At 46.7% G+C, this 20,235-nt stretch overlaps 1 protein-coding gene across 5 annotated transcripts in view; it reads right to left on the bottom strand.

The window, feature by feature from the left end:
• LOC127388110 (6-phosphofructo-2-kinase/fructose-2,6-bisphosphatase 4) overlaps window positions 1-17,383 on the bottom strand; it is a 50,704-nt gene extending 33,321 nt beyond the window's left edge. For 2 of the 5 annotated variants that reach the window (XM_051627162.1, XM_051627163.1), the window contains exon 1: window positions 921-1,039. In XM_051627162.1, the coding sequence (XP_051483122.1) occupies window positions 921-1,035 (115 nt within the window). In that variant the 5' untranslated portion in view covers window positions 1,036-1,039. Of the gene's footprint in view, window positions 1-920; window positions 1,040-13,302; window positions 13,320-16,444; window positions 16,605-17,275 lie in introns of those variants that run through there. The other 3 variants (XM_051627165.1, XM_051627164.1, XM_051627166.1) reach the window with 3 other exon arrangements.
• Between the last annotated feature and the right edge of the window lie 2,852 nt (window positions 17,384-20,235).

Below are 20,235 nucleotides of genomic sequence, written 5' to 3' on the forward strand. Positions count from 1 at the left end.
CAGCATTCACCCCCTCTTAATACCTACTGTTTTTCAGATGTTGGGAGTAACTCAGTTCAAGCAGAAACAGGCCTGTTTGCCTAGCAGAAACCAAAAAGTCTGGCCTTTTTCTTTTTTCTGGCCAGGGGCTGGACCAAGGGAAGACCAGAGCCGCCCATGGACGCCTGCCATCCCAGCAGAGCCCTCAGCTCATTCTGTCAGCGCAGCCTCTTTGCATGACAAATAAAAACAATTCTGCACGACAAAGCCCCTTTTGTCCGCAAAACTGCCCGTGTACCGATCCTCAGTCATATAAGTAAGGGGAAAAAACTAAAATAATAATAAAAAAACCAAACCCACGAGGCAAAGTTTGTTAATAAACCACGGTTTACAAATGCCAGAGCCAAAGTCTTTCGAGGCTGATGACTTGGTTGGCTGCACCTCAAAACAAGGAAAGCCATTAACTCATGCAGCAGATGGCCTGATACTGCGTTGACCTTAGAAGAAAAAAACAACAATACAGGGACATTTTTAGGCCTCTCTTCAAGGGGAGTCTGCTGGACATAAAGGCTTCTTGGAACCAGAGCGTTTAAAAAACTAAAACAAACCACAACCACCAAAGCACCTAGGAAAGATACTTCTTCCCAGACCAGCTTTGTTGCCTTTTTTAAGGCACAGATCCAGCAGCTTCGGGGTTTTCAGGCGCTCGGTGCTCGGGCGAAGGGCCGGGCCCCTCCCGCCGCTTTCCTCGCACCCAGACCCCGCTGAGACCGAACCACCCCCAGGGGCTGATCGGCAGGGCCCGGCTCGCTCCTCGCGGCCCAAGCGAGGAGGAGGAGGAGCGGCAGCCCCGGGGTCCCGCTGACAGCTGCCGCCCCGCCGGGGCCCCGACAGCGCGGCCCGGCCAGCCCCGCGCCCGTCCCCCCGCGCCCCCCGCTCACCGCCGCGCTGGGCGCTGTGCCCCGCCGGCAGCCCGTTGTCGTAGGGCTCCCACGTCTTCTGCAGCGGGTTCTGCGTGAGCTCCCGCGCCGGCGACGCCGCCGCCGCCGCCGCCATCCTCGCCCGGCTCCCACTGCAGCGGCGGGCGGGGCGGCACCGCCTCTCGGCCCGGCGGGGGCCAGCCCGCACCGCCCCGCACCGCCCCGCGGCGAGGCCAGCCCGCACCGCCCCGCACCGCCCCGAGAGGCCGGGGCAGCGCTGCGGCGGCCGCCCGGCCCGGCCGCGGTCCTGAGGGCGGAGCGGCCCCGCACGGCAGCGCTGCCTGGGCTCCCGGCCGCCCCCCGCCCCCTCACCGCAGCCCCCCGGGCCGCGCAGGTCATCGCCGGCTGCGGGGCGGGAAGGAGAGGGAGGAGAGCGGGGCTGCTGCTGCAGGCGACAGGGAGGAGGGGCCGGGGACACCGACTGGCAGGTGACCTGACGTTCTGCAGCTGCAGAACGGCTTCGGAACGGCCTTTTTATTGAGAAAGTCCTAAAAATCGCCTGTCCAGGGCGCAGGCAGTGCCTGTTAGAAGTCATGCCCTGAATGATGCGGTTTCCCCAATTAAAATCTGTGTTGGCCTGAAGCTTAAATTAATGTCGATGCAGAAAACCATAAACACTAGGTTTCTAACATCTTGTTTAGCTACCAAAAAAAAAACAAAACAAGCGAACCAACAAACCCTTCACAGATTACACTGGGCAGGCCCCGCGCTGCAGGCAGAGAGCGGCGTGCCTGGAGACACCGGCCTCGCAACCCAGAGAACCCCCACAACCAAGTCTATTAAGTGGGCCAAGCAAAGCCCTAAGAAAGCTGAGTATTTCACTATTACATGCATCTAAATATTTTACTGAAGATAAACGCCACGGACTGAAAACAGCAGTGAAATGCAACCTGCGTTTTCATTATTGTTCAATCCCAGGCACTCAGACATTATGACACTGCCCTAAATACAAATGAAGATCAGTACAGATATTTACATTGTAATACTAGCCAGACTCTGAGCATCTGAGGATCGTTTTTAGCTTTTCTATTCTATCACAAGCTAAAAGGTAGCTTTTTAAACAACAGAAAATCAGCTCTCAGAGGGCATTTGCTGAGCCAGCCCAGGAGAGTTAACACTGTTTTTCCAAACCCACGTTTGCTCAACCTGCCCTTCCCCTTTTCAAAGTTGATTTCCTTCTCTTCAAGACTGATAACAGTTTTCAACCATTGGCACCTGCACTGGATTTTTAGACTAGCATTTTTTTCCTGATTTTATTTCTGCTTGCTAGCCAAGGAAGTGCAGAGGGGTTGCAGGAGTAACATTACAACAGACAGCAAACTAGGAGCAGGGAGAGGCCAGTTTTGGACCCTATAAGGCTTCTTGGTTTCTTCTACTAGGTATGTGTTTATTTCCAGCAGTTGCCAAAAGAGCTGTGAGCAGGAACAGTTTAATCTGTGTTCCCAGTTGATCCCGGAAGCCCATCTCCTGTGCACACGTGGATGGAACGTTGCAACAGACTGACTTCAGGATAGAGTCCAGCACCGGGATGTACCCACCTTGTGCTCTGATCACAGCCAGGCAAGCTACCACCAGGATGGTCCAGCTTTCCTCACAGTGCCTCCAGGAAAATCAGACAAGTCCTCAACAGATGTAGTATTAACAGAAATAAAAGATTAACAGGAATGCTGACTTAGAAAATGCACTTGTGAGACTTGTTTTACATATGTTAAGTAAAAAAATATATTAAATCCTTCCAGTCTCCAGAAGAAGTCTGTACCCCCTATCTGCAAATCCACACGGTGAACAAGAACTGAAACTGCCCTCACACACCTGCCTTGCAGCTGAGAGCACTGACCTGGTGTTGTTCATACAAGAATAGCAATTTTAAGAAGTCTGCAGGGTGAATTACCACATTTCTAAGTCTTATCCCTCAAGCAGGAGGTACACCTGCAGTGAACTCTCTTCTTGGCTGGGCAGATTTAAACCAACCAGTGGCATCTGTGCAGCATTTAAATAAGGGTTTGTCCAGGTGTTTGTAATGACATCAGAGGTGTGCATGGCCACCTGCTAGCCTTTATTTTTGTGAGAAAAACATTTCAGCTTGACTGATGACAAACTTTTGTTATTATATTGTTGATCAAACTTCTTTAAGGGTTTGGGCTTTTTATAACCTCTGTGCAGTATTTCACTGAGGACACAGAGAAAGCAAATACAGAAATATTGTGCCACAATGTCTCATTTCAGAAAATGTCTTTCAAGGGCACTACATTCAATTCCTAGAAAAAGACAGAGAAAATAAACATCACTCATTAGATTCCCAAAAGAGATCACGTGCTGCACCATCACCTTGCCATCAAGCACTGTCCTAACACAGAGGCTTGAGAAGCAGGGCTGGTTCCTGCAGGTGGGCTGCTGGGGACTCAGCTTTGCTTGATACAGGGAAGCCACAAAAAAAAGCCTTCAGTCCTTTCAGGCTTTTAGGAAGCAGGGGAAAGGCAGTCCTTGAAGACCAACTGCTGCACAGAAACAATGTGCTTAAGCCAAGTAACAGAGTTATTCTCACTCTTTTCAAACGACTGATTGACAAGATAGGAAACTCCTAGTTTAATGCTTACAGCAAGTAGTAATTACTTCTGAGACAGGGAGAAATAAAAGAGGAGATTGAACCAAGGCTTCTGCTTCATTATGCAGAAACCCTACTTTGTATCTGTGAATGAGCTGTATCATGTGGTAACTGTATCATACAAGTTCCATAATATCCACAAGTCACTCTCATGGATCTCATTTCCCTAGTAAAGATACCACATTATAGTCTGACAGCCTATGAAACATCCATAAATCACTTAGCATCTCTGCCTCCTGCCTTTCCACCATCACTCTGGCAGCATCACCTCACTATATGGGAATAAGAAAAGAAGACTTTCCAGTCCTCCAGGCCCACGCCCTTGCCACACCACTCACAGCAGATGCAGCTGATGAGAAACCAGCTCACAAACCCTTCTGCCATGCAGAGAGTTCAAGAGGTATCTGTAAAATGGCTATAGGACACACTGCCACAGCCAGAGGGCATGAGGAGGGGTTTATATATATGCAGGATGGCCCCAAGATCAAGCCCTTGAGATGTTTTGGCACCCCAGCTTGCAGCCCAGACCAGACTACAGCAACGTCCTGCTCCCGCATTACTGCAAGAAGTTCCTGAAATGCAGAGCAGGAAGCAGAACAAAGAGCTACTAAAACACAAGCTTCCCATTTTCCTCTTTGTACTGCCAACGTTTGAAAAAGGCGTTTGAGATGTCGGCTGTGCTTTCCAAGAAGCGGGGCACTGCACTGTTATGGTGGGTATTCACAGCATGCAGCAGGAACGGGGTTTTCCCGCAGAAACGGAGGGCGCTGGCGGCTGCAGCTCCGCGGGGGCGCAGTGCGGCCAGGACCGCCCGCGTCCGCCAGGCGGCGCCACCGCCCGCCCCTGCTGCTCCCGGGCCGCGAGGCTGCGGCCGCCCCCTGGCGGCGGGAGGCGGGAACAGCGACACGAGCAGCGCGGGGGGCGCCCCGGGCGGGCAGGGAGCGGGGGGCACAGGGGGGGGCACCGGAGCCGGGGCGGGCAGGGACCCGGGCAGCAGACACTTCGGGAGCTGCCAGGTGAAAACTGGTTTCAGCAGCAGCAGATGGCAGGTACCCAGACTATTCCCCGGGAAAATGAAGTAATTCACTTTTACACGGCAGAAACATACCCCTGAGGCACGCTGTAAACACTGCCGGGAGCCAGCGAAGCTTCACAGAACACTAGCATTAAAATACACCAACTCTTGGCTTTTAAGAACATGAGGCAGAGTCAGAGGATACAGAAAGCTACAGGGAAAAGAAAAAAAAACAGACTTATCTACAGATCCCGAGTTATTTTCTCGACCAAATGAAAAAACCTAAGTTACTGAGGGGGGGTGGAAGTCCACACTCAGAACTAAATATCTCCATTTCTTTCTAGATATTAAACACCAACAAATTATATTTCATCATTAACCTAATACTTCCATTTTTCTAAAGTAACTTGCTTTCCACAATGCCATGAGAGAAATTTATCATCCCTGCATTATCAGGTATTTACTTGCTACTTTGAGAAAAACAGTAATATCTGACCTCTACACACAGCTGGCAATAAACATAAACCCAGGTGTTTTAGGTTAGTGTTCGAGCTAGAAGTACCAAGCAAGAATTAGCTTAAATGTTCTCATCTTAATATAGGTATCTACATTTTCTACACATTGCAATGGTGAGAGGAGGAGCAGTAAGAGTCCTTATTCCTCCTTTAAGGAGGTGCAGAGAGAGCTGTATGCTCTCCCCAGCTTACAACTACTCTGAAAGACTTCAGCCACATAGCACAAACCCAGCTTAGCTTCAGTACTCCTTAAGGAGGCACAAAGGAACACCAAATTTGCAAATATCACCATATATTAATGTTATCCAAGGAATACACACATCAGCATGCTCTTCAGCCCCTCAGGTATCTTACGTATCCAGCTTCAACATCCGAACAACACTCCCCATTTCCACAGGGACTAGATGGCTCTGACCAGCTAACTGGCAGCTTGCTACCCTACATCACAGTATTTCTATAAAACACACAGGGCAATTCCTAATTAAGTTATAACTGATTTTCCCTTTTAATGAAAAAAGGATGTCAAGTATACATACCTTCAGCCGACTCGTGGCAGTCCTTCATTGGCCAAAATCCAGGCAGCTGGAAGCATCACCTGAGGACAGCCAGCAACAGCTATCTAATATAGGAGGCTGTTACAACACTGCCAGCCAATTAGAAGAGATGGTGACCAAATGCACAACTATGCTTCATCCTTTTTTTGTTTGCAAGGAACAACACTCCAGAATTTCCAAACTGGCTTTCAGGTGGAATGCGAGAGATTTCTCCCCACATCCCTTACAGGCTGTGGTGCTGACTTTTGTGTTTTGACCAAGCATTTGTTAGGGTGCTCTTTCATGATTAAAAGCTGCTGCTTATGGGTAATGGCAGTATCCAAACTTGCCACTATTATGACCAAAACTACTGTAGAACAGATGGGACACTTGGCCTATTCAATCACATCCCTTGTTAGATTAGCACCTCAGCTGGGGACAGACTGCTCTCTCCCCCAGGTAATTCTCATGTTCCTGAAGTACAGATCAAGCCTGGCAGGTTTTTCCTTACTGTGGTAAAGGAGTCTTTAACTAGCTACCTAAAACACAATGCTGTCTGCTAGCTATGCTGTCACCTTTGTAAGGCAAGTACTAACTCAACTTAGCTCTTCAATTGCTAAGGAAACCAAGGGATAAAGGACGCTGCACTAACAACCCAGAAGAAAAAAGGTTCTCTCTTCTTCCCAGGCCATTCCTGAGCTCCTGGGTGATGACAAGGACAATGCCATGGGAACAGTCATCTTGCAGAAGAGACCCCTCAGGAGTTCAAAACTTCTCACACAACTTCCCACAGAGGCAGGATAATTTCCATCCCATGAAGAGCTTTGCAAGCACAATGAGCAATTAGGGAAGAGAGAGGTGGCACTATATTAGCAAAGTGACGTACATTCATACCTTCTTAGCCCAGTTTCTCAGGACTTTTTGTTAAGTCAGCTTCTTAAATTAAGACTTCTCATCTCCTCAGGACTTCCCCAATCTCCTCAGGCTGTCTACGGTCTTCACCTCAACCAAAAGTACAATCCTTTTTGTTTTCCCACAGTCTAATATCCCAGGAGTTAACCCAACAAAAATGACAAATAGCCCACTAAGTCCCCAAAAATTTCAACCATCCCACATGACAAGTTCAGCAGGTTCCCCATGCCATCTCCACAGGTCCTTCCATTTAGCACTTGATTCCAAACCAACTGAAATCACGAGGACCAGGCCTTGTGATGCATGGCACTAGCACTTACTCCATTTATTCTGAGCAACAAATAAGTTTATTACTGGCACCATCCACTCCATATCCTACTTCCCATCAATGCCTAAAGGGAAAAAGTTCCAGCTGTCTTGAAGCAGACTGCTACCTCAGAGACAAGCCAAGTCATTAAGGTTCCAGAACTAAAAAAGAATCTGCCCTGAGCAATACACACCTTTAGAAGTTATAAGAGTTCATTTTACTATTACACTTCCTGGCTACAGATCAATCTACCAGATACAGAGGAAAAAAACATACGTAATCTTGCTTTATATGAGAATAAGCTACTATTAAGAACAAGAAATTTCTCTAGTGGTAATTAGGGAATAGATTTAAACAACATCCAGGATCCCACAGAGACAAAGCTATATAGATACAGATACTAGAGAGATTCCTTAAGCTGAAACAAAATAATATTTCTCAGCACAGATAAGGAAAATAATTCGTCCAAACAGAAGATGTCGACATAAAATAAATCAGTGAGAAAACAAGTTCCCCTCTATTCTAACAATCATCAACACATCTGATACAAGGGAAGATCTGACAGGGTTCAGGCACTCAGGAGCCTCACACCACACTTCTCTGGCAGGAGAGAGGGCTAATTCCCAAACTAATTTGCATTCATTATATTTTCTTCATCATCTGCTGAAGCATCACGATAGTTATTCGTCATGTATGCAAACAATGATGTATCCCTTACAGCAGTGTTTATACGTGGCCCGATTCCAGCAAGGTTATGCATTTTCGAAGCCATAACAACCTCACGATCAGGAAACAAGCACTAGCTATATGAAGGTTTTTATTGTAAGAATTGCACCAATAAAGTCTTGGATAATTTTTTACAGAACCCACACATTGCATTGTATGCATATGAAACCTATCAGACAATCAGAGATGGCTTGGGGAGATACAGGTTATCAGCAGAACAACACCAACACGTGGATTGCCTAAGAACCCCAGGGGATACACTGAGATTCACATACACAGTATTATCAGCTAAATAAAAAAAATACACCTTACTGCACTGTCACTCTGTTCTTCAGTTGTCTATAGGTGAACCGCTCTTGAAAGTGTGGTCATTCAGAGTACTTTCATTATTTCAAATCACATCTCAGAAATAAAAATCACTCTGCCTAGAACATGGGAGAAATGTAACATTTCGAGGTAAACCCTATCAAGGGGATGCCATTGTTCTCAGGCAGGGAAGTTTCCTTGTTAAGTCTACCAGGAGGCATGGATTTAAGGGTAGTCTGAATTAACTGTATTCTTTAATCTGCGGGATAAATCACTCATTCTTTACACCTCCAGCCCAAGAAGTCACCTCCCACCTTTACCTTGGAGAGAACATTGAAATTATTTCCTTGAAAAATAGCCCAGATCCTCACAGAGTGCTTCCAGGTATTGCTTAAAACTATCTCCATCATCACAAAATTAAGCAACATTTTATATCTTCTGTTATGATGCAAGATGAAGGAAAGATGGCATCCATTATTCATGTTTTCCAAGTGCAAATTAGTGTTAAAAAACCCTTTGTAGGTTCTTACATACCAGGGATTTAAAGCTATTTACATGAGGGGGCATGTGCTCCAAAGAAGTGCAGAAAGAGGATATTAAAATACACATTTGCACAAATGACCTGTTTATATTCACAGGTCTATGGAGTAACTGCAAATACTGAGTTTCCAAGATGGCAAGTGTGCTGAGGACAGTCATTCCTACACATTGTTGTGGCCATATCCGATGTTGTTACTACAGCAACAGCACGTAGAGCCTGGCACAACCTCTGGATGGCCAGTGGGTGCACCCTTGATATACCCTCCTCTTCCTTGGAAGTGTGACACAGAAGCAAATCTGCCTATCCGGAATTCATAATGTAACCTAAGAAAATCAAGGCTTGATAATTGTGTAATATTGCAGTAATACTCCACTAAGCAAGACTGAAAGCATCTTGATCAACTTACAACTGAGTTTTCCTTTCCGGTCACATAAGCACAGCAGAAAAACCTCCCCAAGTGTGAGTTTAGGTTTGTTGTTACAAGTCAGACTATAGTTAAAAGGAGCACAAGGAAAGGATTCAAATCCAAATAAAACAGACAGCCCTCCATGCTGAAAGGCTTACGAACTATGCTCACTTTCAGCTAGTTTTATATTAGATATTTTAGTATTTGTGATGTATAGGTATCCTCCTTTCATTCAGCTAGGATGCCATGAATCCCACTTGTTTCTAGCAGCTCGATCTGGGCTGCTAAATATAAAAAGCAGCAAACCAAGGGCCATTGCCTTCTCAGAGTGGAATTAAAACACATAATGCTACCCTTAAAACCAAACCCTATCAACTGACTTCAGAGGCAGAATTTCTCAGGACAGCCACTTTGAAGTAAAGCATCTGTTAAATCTTGTTACGTGCACTAGGAAAGCTGTCTGATGACCTAGGAAAGGAGAAATACATAAAAAATAAAGAGTACCTGGAATTTGCATGTGAACCAAATGCATGAAGTTAACAAAACAAAATTAAAAAAATAATCATTAAGACTTAGGGACAAAGTGGGCAGCATTTAAAGATACAAGAGATAAAGAGAACTTAAGAAGCACAATCAAGGTTTGCAGCTTGAATTATTTAATGACTCCTGATGGAGAAATCAAAGAGGAAAAGATGAGGAGGAAGGCAGCCACCGGACAGACCTCAGGGGTGCAGAGTGATCTGCGAGTCATCGGCACAGAGCAGAGGATGCAGCCGAGACAGGGCACAGGCAGACGAGCAAGACAAGGTCAAACGGTGGGAGGAGAAGGAAATGTTGGATGGGGAACGGGGAAAAGTATCATGAAGGAAAAACAAGATGTTAGAAGCAGCAGTGACCGTGCACAGAGGTCATGAAGACCAGGGGTCTTCAAACATTTCAGTGACACAAATAACATGTAAATCAGCAGAAGCGCCCAACATGGACTCAGCACAGGAGAGGCTGAGGTGGAGGTCAGGGAGCCTCACGTCGTAAGAAGAACTAAAGTTGGCTGAGAGCTAGAACACACAAAAAATTGGGAGGATGAGAGCTAAAGGTCCAAGACAGTTTAGTACTCCAGCATATATTGCCATAAGTTGGCCATTAAGGAAAAAGCCAACAGCAACAGAAGTTACAGCAAACAAGTTACTGGGGATGTGATTGGGCCCCAAGCCCTCCACACACACCTACAGTTATACCTGGTTTACTGCATGTCCCATAGGCAATGGAGACAGGAAAGCAGGTAAAGAATAAATCCCTCTGGAAAGCCAGCATGGAAAACTGACACTGACACAAGGAGGAAAAAAACCTCATGGCATATGTGACACCAGCTGCCTCTGGAAATACTCTTAAGCTTTATGAAAAAGGAGAGTATTCATCCAAGCAAAAATACAAGCAAATTAGAGCAAAGCTTCTCAGAAGCTGCTGATGACAGACTTTATGATAAAAGCAAAATTAATCTCAACTTGGCAAACTGCAATACTGTCACACAGTCTAAAACCCAGCACTGAAGGGGGAAAAAAAATACAGGCCAGACATAAGGAGGTTGTTCAAATTGCTAGTGAATCTCAGTCTCACAGCCTCCAGGGCAGATTCCTCATTTTCTGTGTATTTTGCAAGTACAGCTAGATGGCTTATCAGCTTCCTGAGCCTAACAGGATCAATATGTAAATGAGGAAGCTTAATGGGGATAATAAAATTACAACAGACAAAATAATCTCATTTATGGAGCGCAGTCAGGCTAAATAACACAAATGCTGCAAATAAAAGCTCTTGCAAGGAGAAACATTTCCAGCATAATATTAGCAAAGAAACAAAACCCCTGAATTAGCTTTATATTATTTAAAGAAACTTTGTTTCAGCACAATCTTCCCCAGGGAAAATAAATTATAAAAAATTATTCAGGTGTGCAGAAGGCCATACTCCATCATATACAGCATATGTGAGAGCCTCTAGCATCAGAGTGATTAAATACACACACAAACATTCACATTTAAATACAACTTGAAAGCAAAACATATACAGGATACAAAGATGTAAACCTAGCCCTTGTACACTAGCCACCTCCAGTGGAACACCAGCCATCCAGGCTTGCCAGCTCCAGCCACCACAGTACAGACGTCTCAAAAACATTAGACTCCTACATTTCAGTGCAAGCCAGCTACTGAAAGAAAAGAGCTGCCCTGCCAGTACTTGAACATGTCCCAGCAGACACAAGATTGACACCAGCTGAGCCCCAGTCCTTGGGACTGACCCAACCTGGGGAAGAAGTCAGCTTCAACCCCAAGACCTAAATCCATGGGAGACATCTCTTCCAGAACAACTTGAATATTTAAGGTCTCATATTCTATTCCCCAAGGTGAGGGGGAGGGGTGAGGAAGGGGGGAAAAGCAGCTGGATGGATCCCCTACCAAAAATGAGTGATGACTTCAGCTGTAACAGGAGTGCTTGTTTCCTGCACAGCAAGGGCTGCCGTGCTGCTTTCCCCCCTCCTCCTTCACCCCATCAGTCTGCCTCTCACAAGCCATCTGAATTTTTTTAATTGCAAGAGGTCATGAACCTCTGAAATCTCCCCATTGTTTTGGTGAAACCAGTTTCACACTGGTATTGGATAAACTACAAAGGCTTTGTTTTTTTTTCTCCCCCCTTTAATGCAGAAAGCAAATGTTGCAGAGCTCCAAGCTTAGGGTTCCCATGAACAACAAATGTTTCTTGTTATTAATCAACATCAATTAGATTTGCAAGGTTATAAGATCATAAAAGAAAACTTACAAGAAAGAAAAAGCCAGTCTTGAATCCAAATACTGTTGTGGCAGTGAAAACTGTCAGAAGCAGTTTCAGATGCATTAAAGTAACAACTGTTTGCTGTGCTCCTTGATCAGTTTATGTCAAAAAGGGTGCAGAGTGTCATATGGAAGCTTTTAACTATACATAAACCACCACAAATATTTTGTCCCTTGCATCAACTGATTTAAACTACCCACTGGCAAAATACATATAACCCAGTCACGAGGACTTCTCGCTGCTGGAGGAAACCACCCCATTTATGCACCTGAAACACAGGCAAGGATCAAATCAGGCCTCTGCAGTTTCAGTGCAGACTAACCCAACAAACAAAATACATGGCTGTCTGCTGGTGGAGAAACCACTCATATGTGAATTTCAAACAATTAAAAAAAACAACCCAACAAACAACACATGAGTGGCTTTTATGAGCAAGGCAGAAACAGTACATCTAAGTCACTTCTAGGTATCACTCAACAGCTACTGACCAACCCCACAAGTTCATGGCTGGCAGGGGCATGGTGTAACTCTAGCTGAGAGGAGAACAGCTGCCAGAGAGCCTGGATCATCCAGCAATTCCCGGCAGCCCAATGATTCCCAGTGCCAAGGCACAACACTCATTAAGCCAACTCCTAGACTGTAGGTTCACACCATGCAGGAAGAGAAGAAAATTCACATTTGGAAAAATAATTAGTTGGGAACAAGCTAGGTGGTCAACTTTAGAGTGAAAAATCATAGGATGGTTTGGGTTGGAAGGGACCTCAAAGATCATCTATTTCCAACCCTCCTGCATGGGCAGGAACACCTCCCACTAGACCAGGTTGCTCCAAGCCCCATCCAACCTGCCCTTGAGCACTTCCAGGGAGGGGGCAGCCACAGCTTCTCTGGGCAACCTGGGCCAGTGTCTCACCAGCCTCACAGGAAATAATTTATTCCTAATAACTAATCTAAATCTCCCCTCTTTCAGTTTGAAGCCATTGTCCTGCCCCCCGTCCTATCACTCCATGCCCTTGTAAAAAGTTCCCCTCCAGCTTTTCTGTACACCCCTTCAGGTACTGGAAAAAGGGGAAATAAGAACTTGGAACCCAACCTGATTTACCCTTTCCTACCTTCTCCTAATTGTGCATGACCTGTAAACAAGATAGTAACCTACTGAATCATCTGGAAACTAATGCCACACAGTCATTTCAGATATCTAAGGAACCAGTTGTGCTGAAATTACACCAACACACACAAATGTAAAGCTGTTACAGCTGCATTATTTCCACAAGGCCACTTGTGACAAATCCATCCCATTTTATTAATAAAACATTACAAAACATCCTTTTTATCCATCACATGGATGAAAGTCAGCTGCAATTAGGAGACTCATGGTTAGCATTCAGGACCTACCATGGCATCTACATGCTTAAAGACTTCAGGATTAATTCCAGTGCAGACTGGAATGTTGCAGACACCAACAACCAGAAGAGCCCCCCCACTCACCTGCTTCTTAAATGAGAGATGAGTTTGCTTGACATCATCACAAACACAACCTCAAAGGCACTTTACAACTGCACTGCGCAGGTAAGTTTAACACATTTCATGCAGAACCACAAATATCTCTCCTCTTTGCAAAGACACAAATTCCCAGCCCACTCCATTACAGTGATTTTACCTAAAAGATCCACATTGCAGAGAGCACCACCCGACAGCTACAAGGCCACTGCTTCACCTGGTAATACGTTAAGTACAGCTGGAGATTAGCATTCATAATTAGCATGTGATTACAATATTAAGGGCCCGGTTTTGGCAGGCACCCAAGAACAAGGCTGGTTAGGAGCCAGCCTGGTCCCACGTGGCACCTTCTTGGAGTCAGCCAGGCCAGTGCTCCCCCTGAACTGCCCCTCTGCCCAACCAGACCATACCTGAAATAAACCCACCACCTCTGAAAATAACAACCCGTGTGAAGCAGCACGGGGCTCTTTCCCACATCTCCGCTTTGAACACCTCATAAAAATTGAGTAAACACAGGAATCAACATAAATTACTTAATTTTAGCCAGCAGAGAGCCCAACCAGACACACCAGTGAGTTTGGAGTTCATTATTCTCTTTTACTCTCTTATACAATTTAATTACTTAACCTCTTGTGCTTTCAGAGACCACAAGTCAAGTGCTATGTCTGTGACAAAAGGTTAACAGACTAATTATCTGACTTAAAATGAGGAAAAAAGGCTTCTGGGGAAAAGCACAGAAGACCCAAAGAACCCAGCACTTCTCAGACTGGTGACTGGTACTTTCTCAGTTGTATTTTGAGACTTTTTACCCTTGCTAGTACACTTTCCTTGTGACTCTTCCCAAAAACGTGCCCCAGACATTGTGTGGGGACATATGCTTACACTATATTCAGTAAATTAATATAAAAAAAAGACAAATAAAAAAAAATATAAAATAAACAGAAAAAAACCAAACAAAACACCTTACAGAGCGAGAAGGTGAGATTACTCCACCTGGCCATCTCTTTCAAAATAAAATGCCTCCCAAATCTATTGTGTTTTCCTGCATTTATAATCTAATGTTTACATTCATCTCAAAAAGAAATCTGTGGCCTTCATGTGCCCAGTTTAAGCCCCAAGGAAACCATGCAACTTCAGTGAGCAATTTAGTACACATCCACAGTGCTTTGTCAGCAATTACATGTAATCCACAAGTTGGATTTACCAAATCTCTTACTCATAAAGAGCAGAAGGAACACTGACGCAATCAAATTGAGAAAAATAGTGGTGTAATCAGGATGATTCTTTTTTTTTTAAACTACATGGATACATTAAAAAAGCAAAGTGCTAAAGCCATGCAATTCAACAACATCCTACAGCTAGTAAGAGTTATATTTATAACTTAGTACTCTTTCGTAACAGAATGTCCTATACCACTTGACTAAAGCAGACCCTTCCTTCAAATGACCTCAAAAAAGTTCTGAAACAAAATCCTCCTTGCAAAGCTGTCAGCTTTGGGCCCTCATCCTGCATAGCTATCCCTACACGAAAGCTCTCATTAGATGATGCGCCGGTTTAAAAGGACTGAGACCTTATGTAAATGGATGTTACTGCTTTTAATTGCAGGCATAATTATGGGAGTGCCTCACAACTGAGTAAGGCCACATTAAGCAAACTTGCTGGAAACTGCGCAAACCGCTCCGCAACATATTGGACGAGCATCAGGATTCCCACAACTGGTATTTATTCGGCCCCATCGTCAGCTCTGCAGGGCACTACAAAATCAACTGACCCTATATGGGATCACTCCGAGTTCCACTTGGCTGAGTGTGATTTTGCCTCATATCAACTAGTTTCTCTTAGACATTTAGCAACTTAAAATGTTGAATTCAGAATAAACGTTTGTAAAGATGGAAAACCTTTTAGAGTCTTCACATTTCTTCAGTATATTTTTTTTTCCTCCCCACACTCCAAGTAGCCACTTGAGCACAAGAGGAGCTGCTATAGGGTCAACACCGAGCCAGGCAACAAGGTGTTGAGAAGAAGGAGTAAGAGCTGGATCCATTCTGGCAGCTCCCCACACACAGCCAAGAAATCCCCGCTGACTGGAGACGCAGCGAGGACGCAATGACCCGAGGAACAGTGAGGGGTTTTCAGCTCAGCCAGAGGTAAACAGTGGCCCATCACTGCATTCCAACAGCTGAATCGGGGTCCCCTTAAACCAGGAGGTCTGGAAACCAACAGTCCGACTAAAATCCATTTCCATGCCCTGCACTGGAATCAGGCATGGATGAAGAGAGCAGCTGCTTGCTCTAACACCGGCAGAGCAAAGTGATGGCTGTAAACAAGAGCAACCCTCTGAGTCACGGGGCAGAGCCACGGGCACTCTGCACCCAGTGACACCCCATTTTCTGCGGCACCAGGAGGCTCAGGGTGCCAGGCCGAGGCTCCCTGGTCCCGTTACCAGACCTGTGGACAAAACCGGCCTCCATCTCCACTTCCCCATCCTGCTCACAGCTGCACGAGAGCCCAGCAAGGAGCCACATTCACCTTCCAGTCTAGGTAACACAGTTTGCCTGGAAAAGGGGGGGAAATGTATCCAAATGTAACCAAGACTGAGCCCATGCTTAAAAGTTTTGGTGCGCTCGCGTCAGAGCTGTCATCCTGCGTTACACAAAGTGCAGAACGAACACACCAGGCCCCTCAGTCCTGAGGGAGCATCAGCCTTTTCCAAGGAAGGGCTCCAGCAAGCCAGCAGCCAGATCCCATGGGGTGAGATTAAAAAGATGCAGATTACGTGTTTTTATGGTGTTGCCATTAGGAGTGGGAGAGAACAACTAACCGGTTGGATCAGCGTTTACCAAAACAGAGATGTTACAGCCTTCGCCAGCCAGTGGGAAGCACCAAGGCTCGGAGGAGCAGGATGTACATACACCTTCCCACAGACAGTTAACAAAAATTAAATAAATAAAATCCCTCACAGCAAAGCGATTTCCAAAAATAACTAACACAGCGGCCACCCGCTGGTACACGACCCTTCCCTCTCCGCACCACATCTCCCAGACCTTGGACCGAGCCTCCCACCTCCCAAGCCCCCCGACCATCACCCTTACTCCTTGGTGGGGCTGGAAGGGAAAAAAACACACCGGGCTGTCCCAGAACGCACGACTTTCCACCCCCCCCCGAGCCTTGACCCGACACGAGTGGGGCTCCCGGTGTGGAGGGGGCTGCCCTGGGGGTGGGAAGGGAAGAAGTGGCCCTGCGGGAGCCCGGCCCCGGGGAGCGGCCCCGTCGCGGGGGGGGGGAGGCCGCGGGGCTCCTACCTCGCCAGTGCCGGCCCTGCGGGCAGCCGCGGCGGCAGCCCCACATCTGCGGCGGAGGGTCCGGCCGGGCCGGGCGGCAGCCGGGGAGCCAGCCCGCAGCCCCTCGGCGGAGAGTCCTGCCCGCGGCGCCCCGCGGAGCTGCCCGCGGGTGTGCGCGCCCCGCGCGGGGCGGGGCGGAGCGGCAGGGACCGGCCCCGGGCAGCCCCCGCCCCGCCGGCCCCGCCGCTCCCCCCGGCCCAGCGCCGGTGCCGGGCGGAGGCGGGGACCGAGTGGGCTCGGCAGCCCCCGCACCGCCCGCCCGGCCCCGGCCCCGGCCCCAGCACCGGGCACCGGCCGTGAAGCAGCGCCCGGCGCGGGCCCGTTCCCCGGCAGCGCTGCTGCCGCCTGGGGCTGCAGGCGTTCGGCTCCTTTCTGCTCAGGGCTTTATGCCTTTTGTTGTTGGTTGGTTTGTTTGTTTTTTTGTTGTTGTTCAATACGCCAAATGTACAAACAAACCAACCTCAGATGCACAGAGAAGGTGGGGCAGCTGAAGCCATTTTGCAGACCTGGATGTGAAGGCAGGGAGCCCGGTAGGAGACAGGGATGGAGCCCCTGCCCAGGACAGGGTGTTGCTCAGCCCCGAGCGCTTGGCCGGGCTCTGGAGCAGCTGCGCAGCTTCGCCCTGGAGCGGCCAAGCAGGAGACACAGGTGACCCCAGCACAGACCCAGTGGGCCCAAGCAGCAACACACCCTGCCAGTGTCCCCACACATCGGGGCTGGGATCCCCAAGAGTGCTCCCAGGGCATCCCGGGGAAAGCAAACAGGGCAATGGCAACCTGTAAATGCACCCACCTGATCCTGCTGGATCTTCTCCCTGCCCTTGGCATCCAGGATCCCTGTGGACAAATTATCAGCTCAAGTGTGGTGACAACAATCCTCTTGCTCCTCATGCCAACCTTGTGGTGATATTTAAGTATATATATGTTGCCTTCTTCAGGTAGGGACAGATTGTTTTTGTGGCTTGGCTTCATTAAGTGCTTTGTAATTTCAATAGGTTGTCCATTTGAGGCAGGCATCAAATAAATGGGTATGCACAGAAGCTCTGGAGTCATTATCTCATACTGCAAGCATGTCCTGTACGTGGTGAGGAGCTGGGGAGGCAGCACTGTGCTCAGCAGAGCTTTGCTATCTGTCCTTCAGAGTGTTTGGCCTGTGGAGATAGGCAAACAAGTTTGGGGAGGGGGAAATACCACCACTAATTAAAGAGGCCAAACAGAAAATGTGGGAAGGACCAGTTTGTAACTGCTCAGTAGATAAAAATCAGAATAATTTTCCCATGAGATGAAAATGGTTTATATAGGCATTGGAATTAAGATTCTTTTTTTTTTTTTAGTTTTTGCTTGAAATTCACAGATAATTTTTCTTTACCTTGGCAGGATGTCTGTTAGTCTACCTACACATCTTTGTTCTGCTTCCCAGGCTCTTCCCAAGTGAGGTCAAGTCCAAGTTTGCTGTTTGGGAAGCAGGTTTCAGACCCCCACTGGTAACATAAATGTTGTAACTATGCTAGCTTTGCTTGGGGATCATCTGATGCTTCAAACTTTTAGTGAACAGAAGTTTCTTCAATGTTAATCACTTACAGAAATTAAGCCACATGAAAGAAAGGGAGGTTTTCTAATAAACAGGGAGTATTGCATGCTTATCTCCAGATGATGATACCTCCTGTAATGAGGAAACTCTGTGGCTGAGGCTGGGACGGTGCTCGGTATCACTTCCTTGAAGTGTGTGTACAGTGACTCAGGGCAATGGTTGAGTTACTGCAGCCTGAGAGACCAAACCCCTACCACTCCCCTCCAGTCCAAAGCTATATCAAAAGAAAGCAGTAACCCATTCAGAAACCCCCTGCAGAGCTGAACAGCTTCTTGAGGTGCTGTAGTGCAAGTATTTGGCTCCATGGAAGTTGTCCATTATGGCCACCTTCTGGACTATATTGTGTCTATCTTCTGGACAACCCTTCTTAACTCCTTGTGATTTCATTTAAAACATTAATACTTCATTTGCTTCATCTTCTTAAGAAGCTCAAGTAACTTTACAGAACTGTGGCCTTCTCTGCATTACCAAGCTTTGTTGCCCACTGTTAACAGCCTGAAGAAAAGGGACAATACGATGCATGCACACGGCCACCAACCATGTCACCAGGGCTCTTCTGGAGCAGAGTGTTCACCACTGGCACAGATGGCATAGCTCAAAACTTGATTTAAGTGATGCTGGTTCTGACATCCTTCCAGCTTGGAGCAAGGGACACTTGCTGGAGATGTTTGAGAATTTCTTCATAAGAAATGTCCTGCAGTTGCAAGCTCTTGGGATAGGGGAGAGCCCCTAGATCTCATCTGTGCTCTCGTTGAAACATCTTAAAGTCACAGTTTCTGGGCTTAGAGAAACCTTATGCCCATGTTCCCTTAAAAAAAGAGGGAAAAAGAAAAAAAAGAAAAAAGTTAAAAAAAGAGGGTTTTGCAGCTGGCATGAAGCAGCATGAGAAGCAGGTAGTGATACAGAGCCAGAAATGGAGCTCAGGGGCTGGACACTGCAGCAGTTCACCCTCTTGTCCTTGGCCTTCAAAAAGAAGAAAACCCAACAAAACCTCACAGCTGCAAGGATTCCTTACTGCTTCATTTTTGGTAAAAAGGTTCAAAGAGAAACCAGTCAGGAGGAGCTCAGTAACAGCCAGAAATTTCAACTATTCTTTTGGCAGGATAAAAGATCCTGAGTACTAATTGGGCGGGCAGCCTGAGATCCAGCATGGGCTGATGGACAGAGCCTCACTGCAGATCAAACAGGGCTCTCAAGTGTTTTCTTGGTGGTTTTGGTCTTCTGTTTACCTCACGTTTATCTTCCTCTGCAGCTTTTTTCAAGGTGGGAAGGCAAACCTCAGCCCTCAGCTCCTTCTGACATGTGCCTGCAATCGGGCTTGTCCCTTCTTGTCCCAGAGGGCTTGGCATTGTGCAGCTGCCCACGTGCCCAGAAAAGCTGTACTGCAGGATACTAAGTTTGGAGAGGACTTAAGTGTTCTTAAAAGCAAAACACATTAAGTTACTGACAAACCAATACAGGTATTAATATCAAGACATTCTAGACATTGTGGGTTTCGCTCAAGATCTATGCGGCCAACTCTTGATGAAGTTGTTTCTGTCCAAGTTAGGGAGGTACGGCTGATTAGGTGAGGGGAACTAGGAGCAGATTCTTGGGGAAAAAAAAATAAAATTTGGTAATTTATTAGCATTTAGGAGGATTCAGCAGGAGAGAAGTGTTCCAGGTAAGTCCTCACAAAGTTCCTGTCTGGGTTATTTGGTCCCAGCTTGTGCTCGGACACACTGAGCAAGCAGGGTCATCCATTTGCAAAATGTGTGACTAATTAGCCTTGTGGCCTCCTCAAAAATAGTTAAATCGGAAACACTTCCATACTTGCAGACCTTGGAAAATCTTTGCCCTAAATGAGCTTTTGTGGTTTCCAAGGTCTACTGCCCAACATGAATTTCTACCACAGGACTGAAAAAAAGGCCACACAAACACAACCTGCCCTCAGCTGCTGGCAAGGGAAAGCATCTGACCAGGCTTATCAAACAACATTGTTGTGATAAGCCTCAACTGCCTGGGGACACTGATGCTCTTGACTGCTCTTTTCACAGGCTACTTTTTCCTCCTTTAGTGTGAACCAATAATTTTTATATCTGGATGACAACAACTTAGAGATGGGTGAATCGGGGTAAATCGATGAGGTTTTTGTAACTGTTTTAGCTAGGCTGTGGTCAAGT

This window comes from Apus apus, chromosome 9 (genome assembly GCF_020740795.1).
Source record: "Apus apus isolate bApuApu2 chromosome 9, bApuApu2.pri.cur, whole genome shotgun sequence".
Taxonomy (NCBI): domain Eukaryota; kingdom Metazoa; phylum Chordata; class Aves; order Apodiformes; family Apodidae; genus Apus; species Apus apus.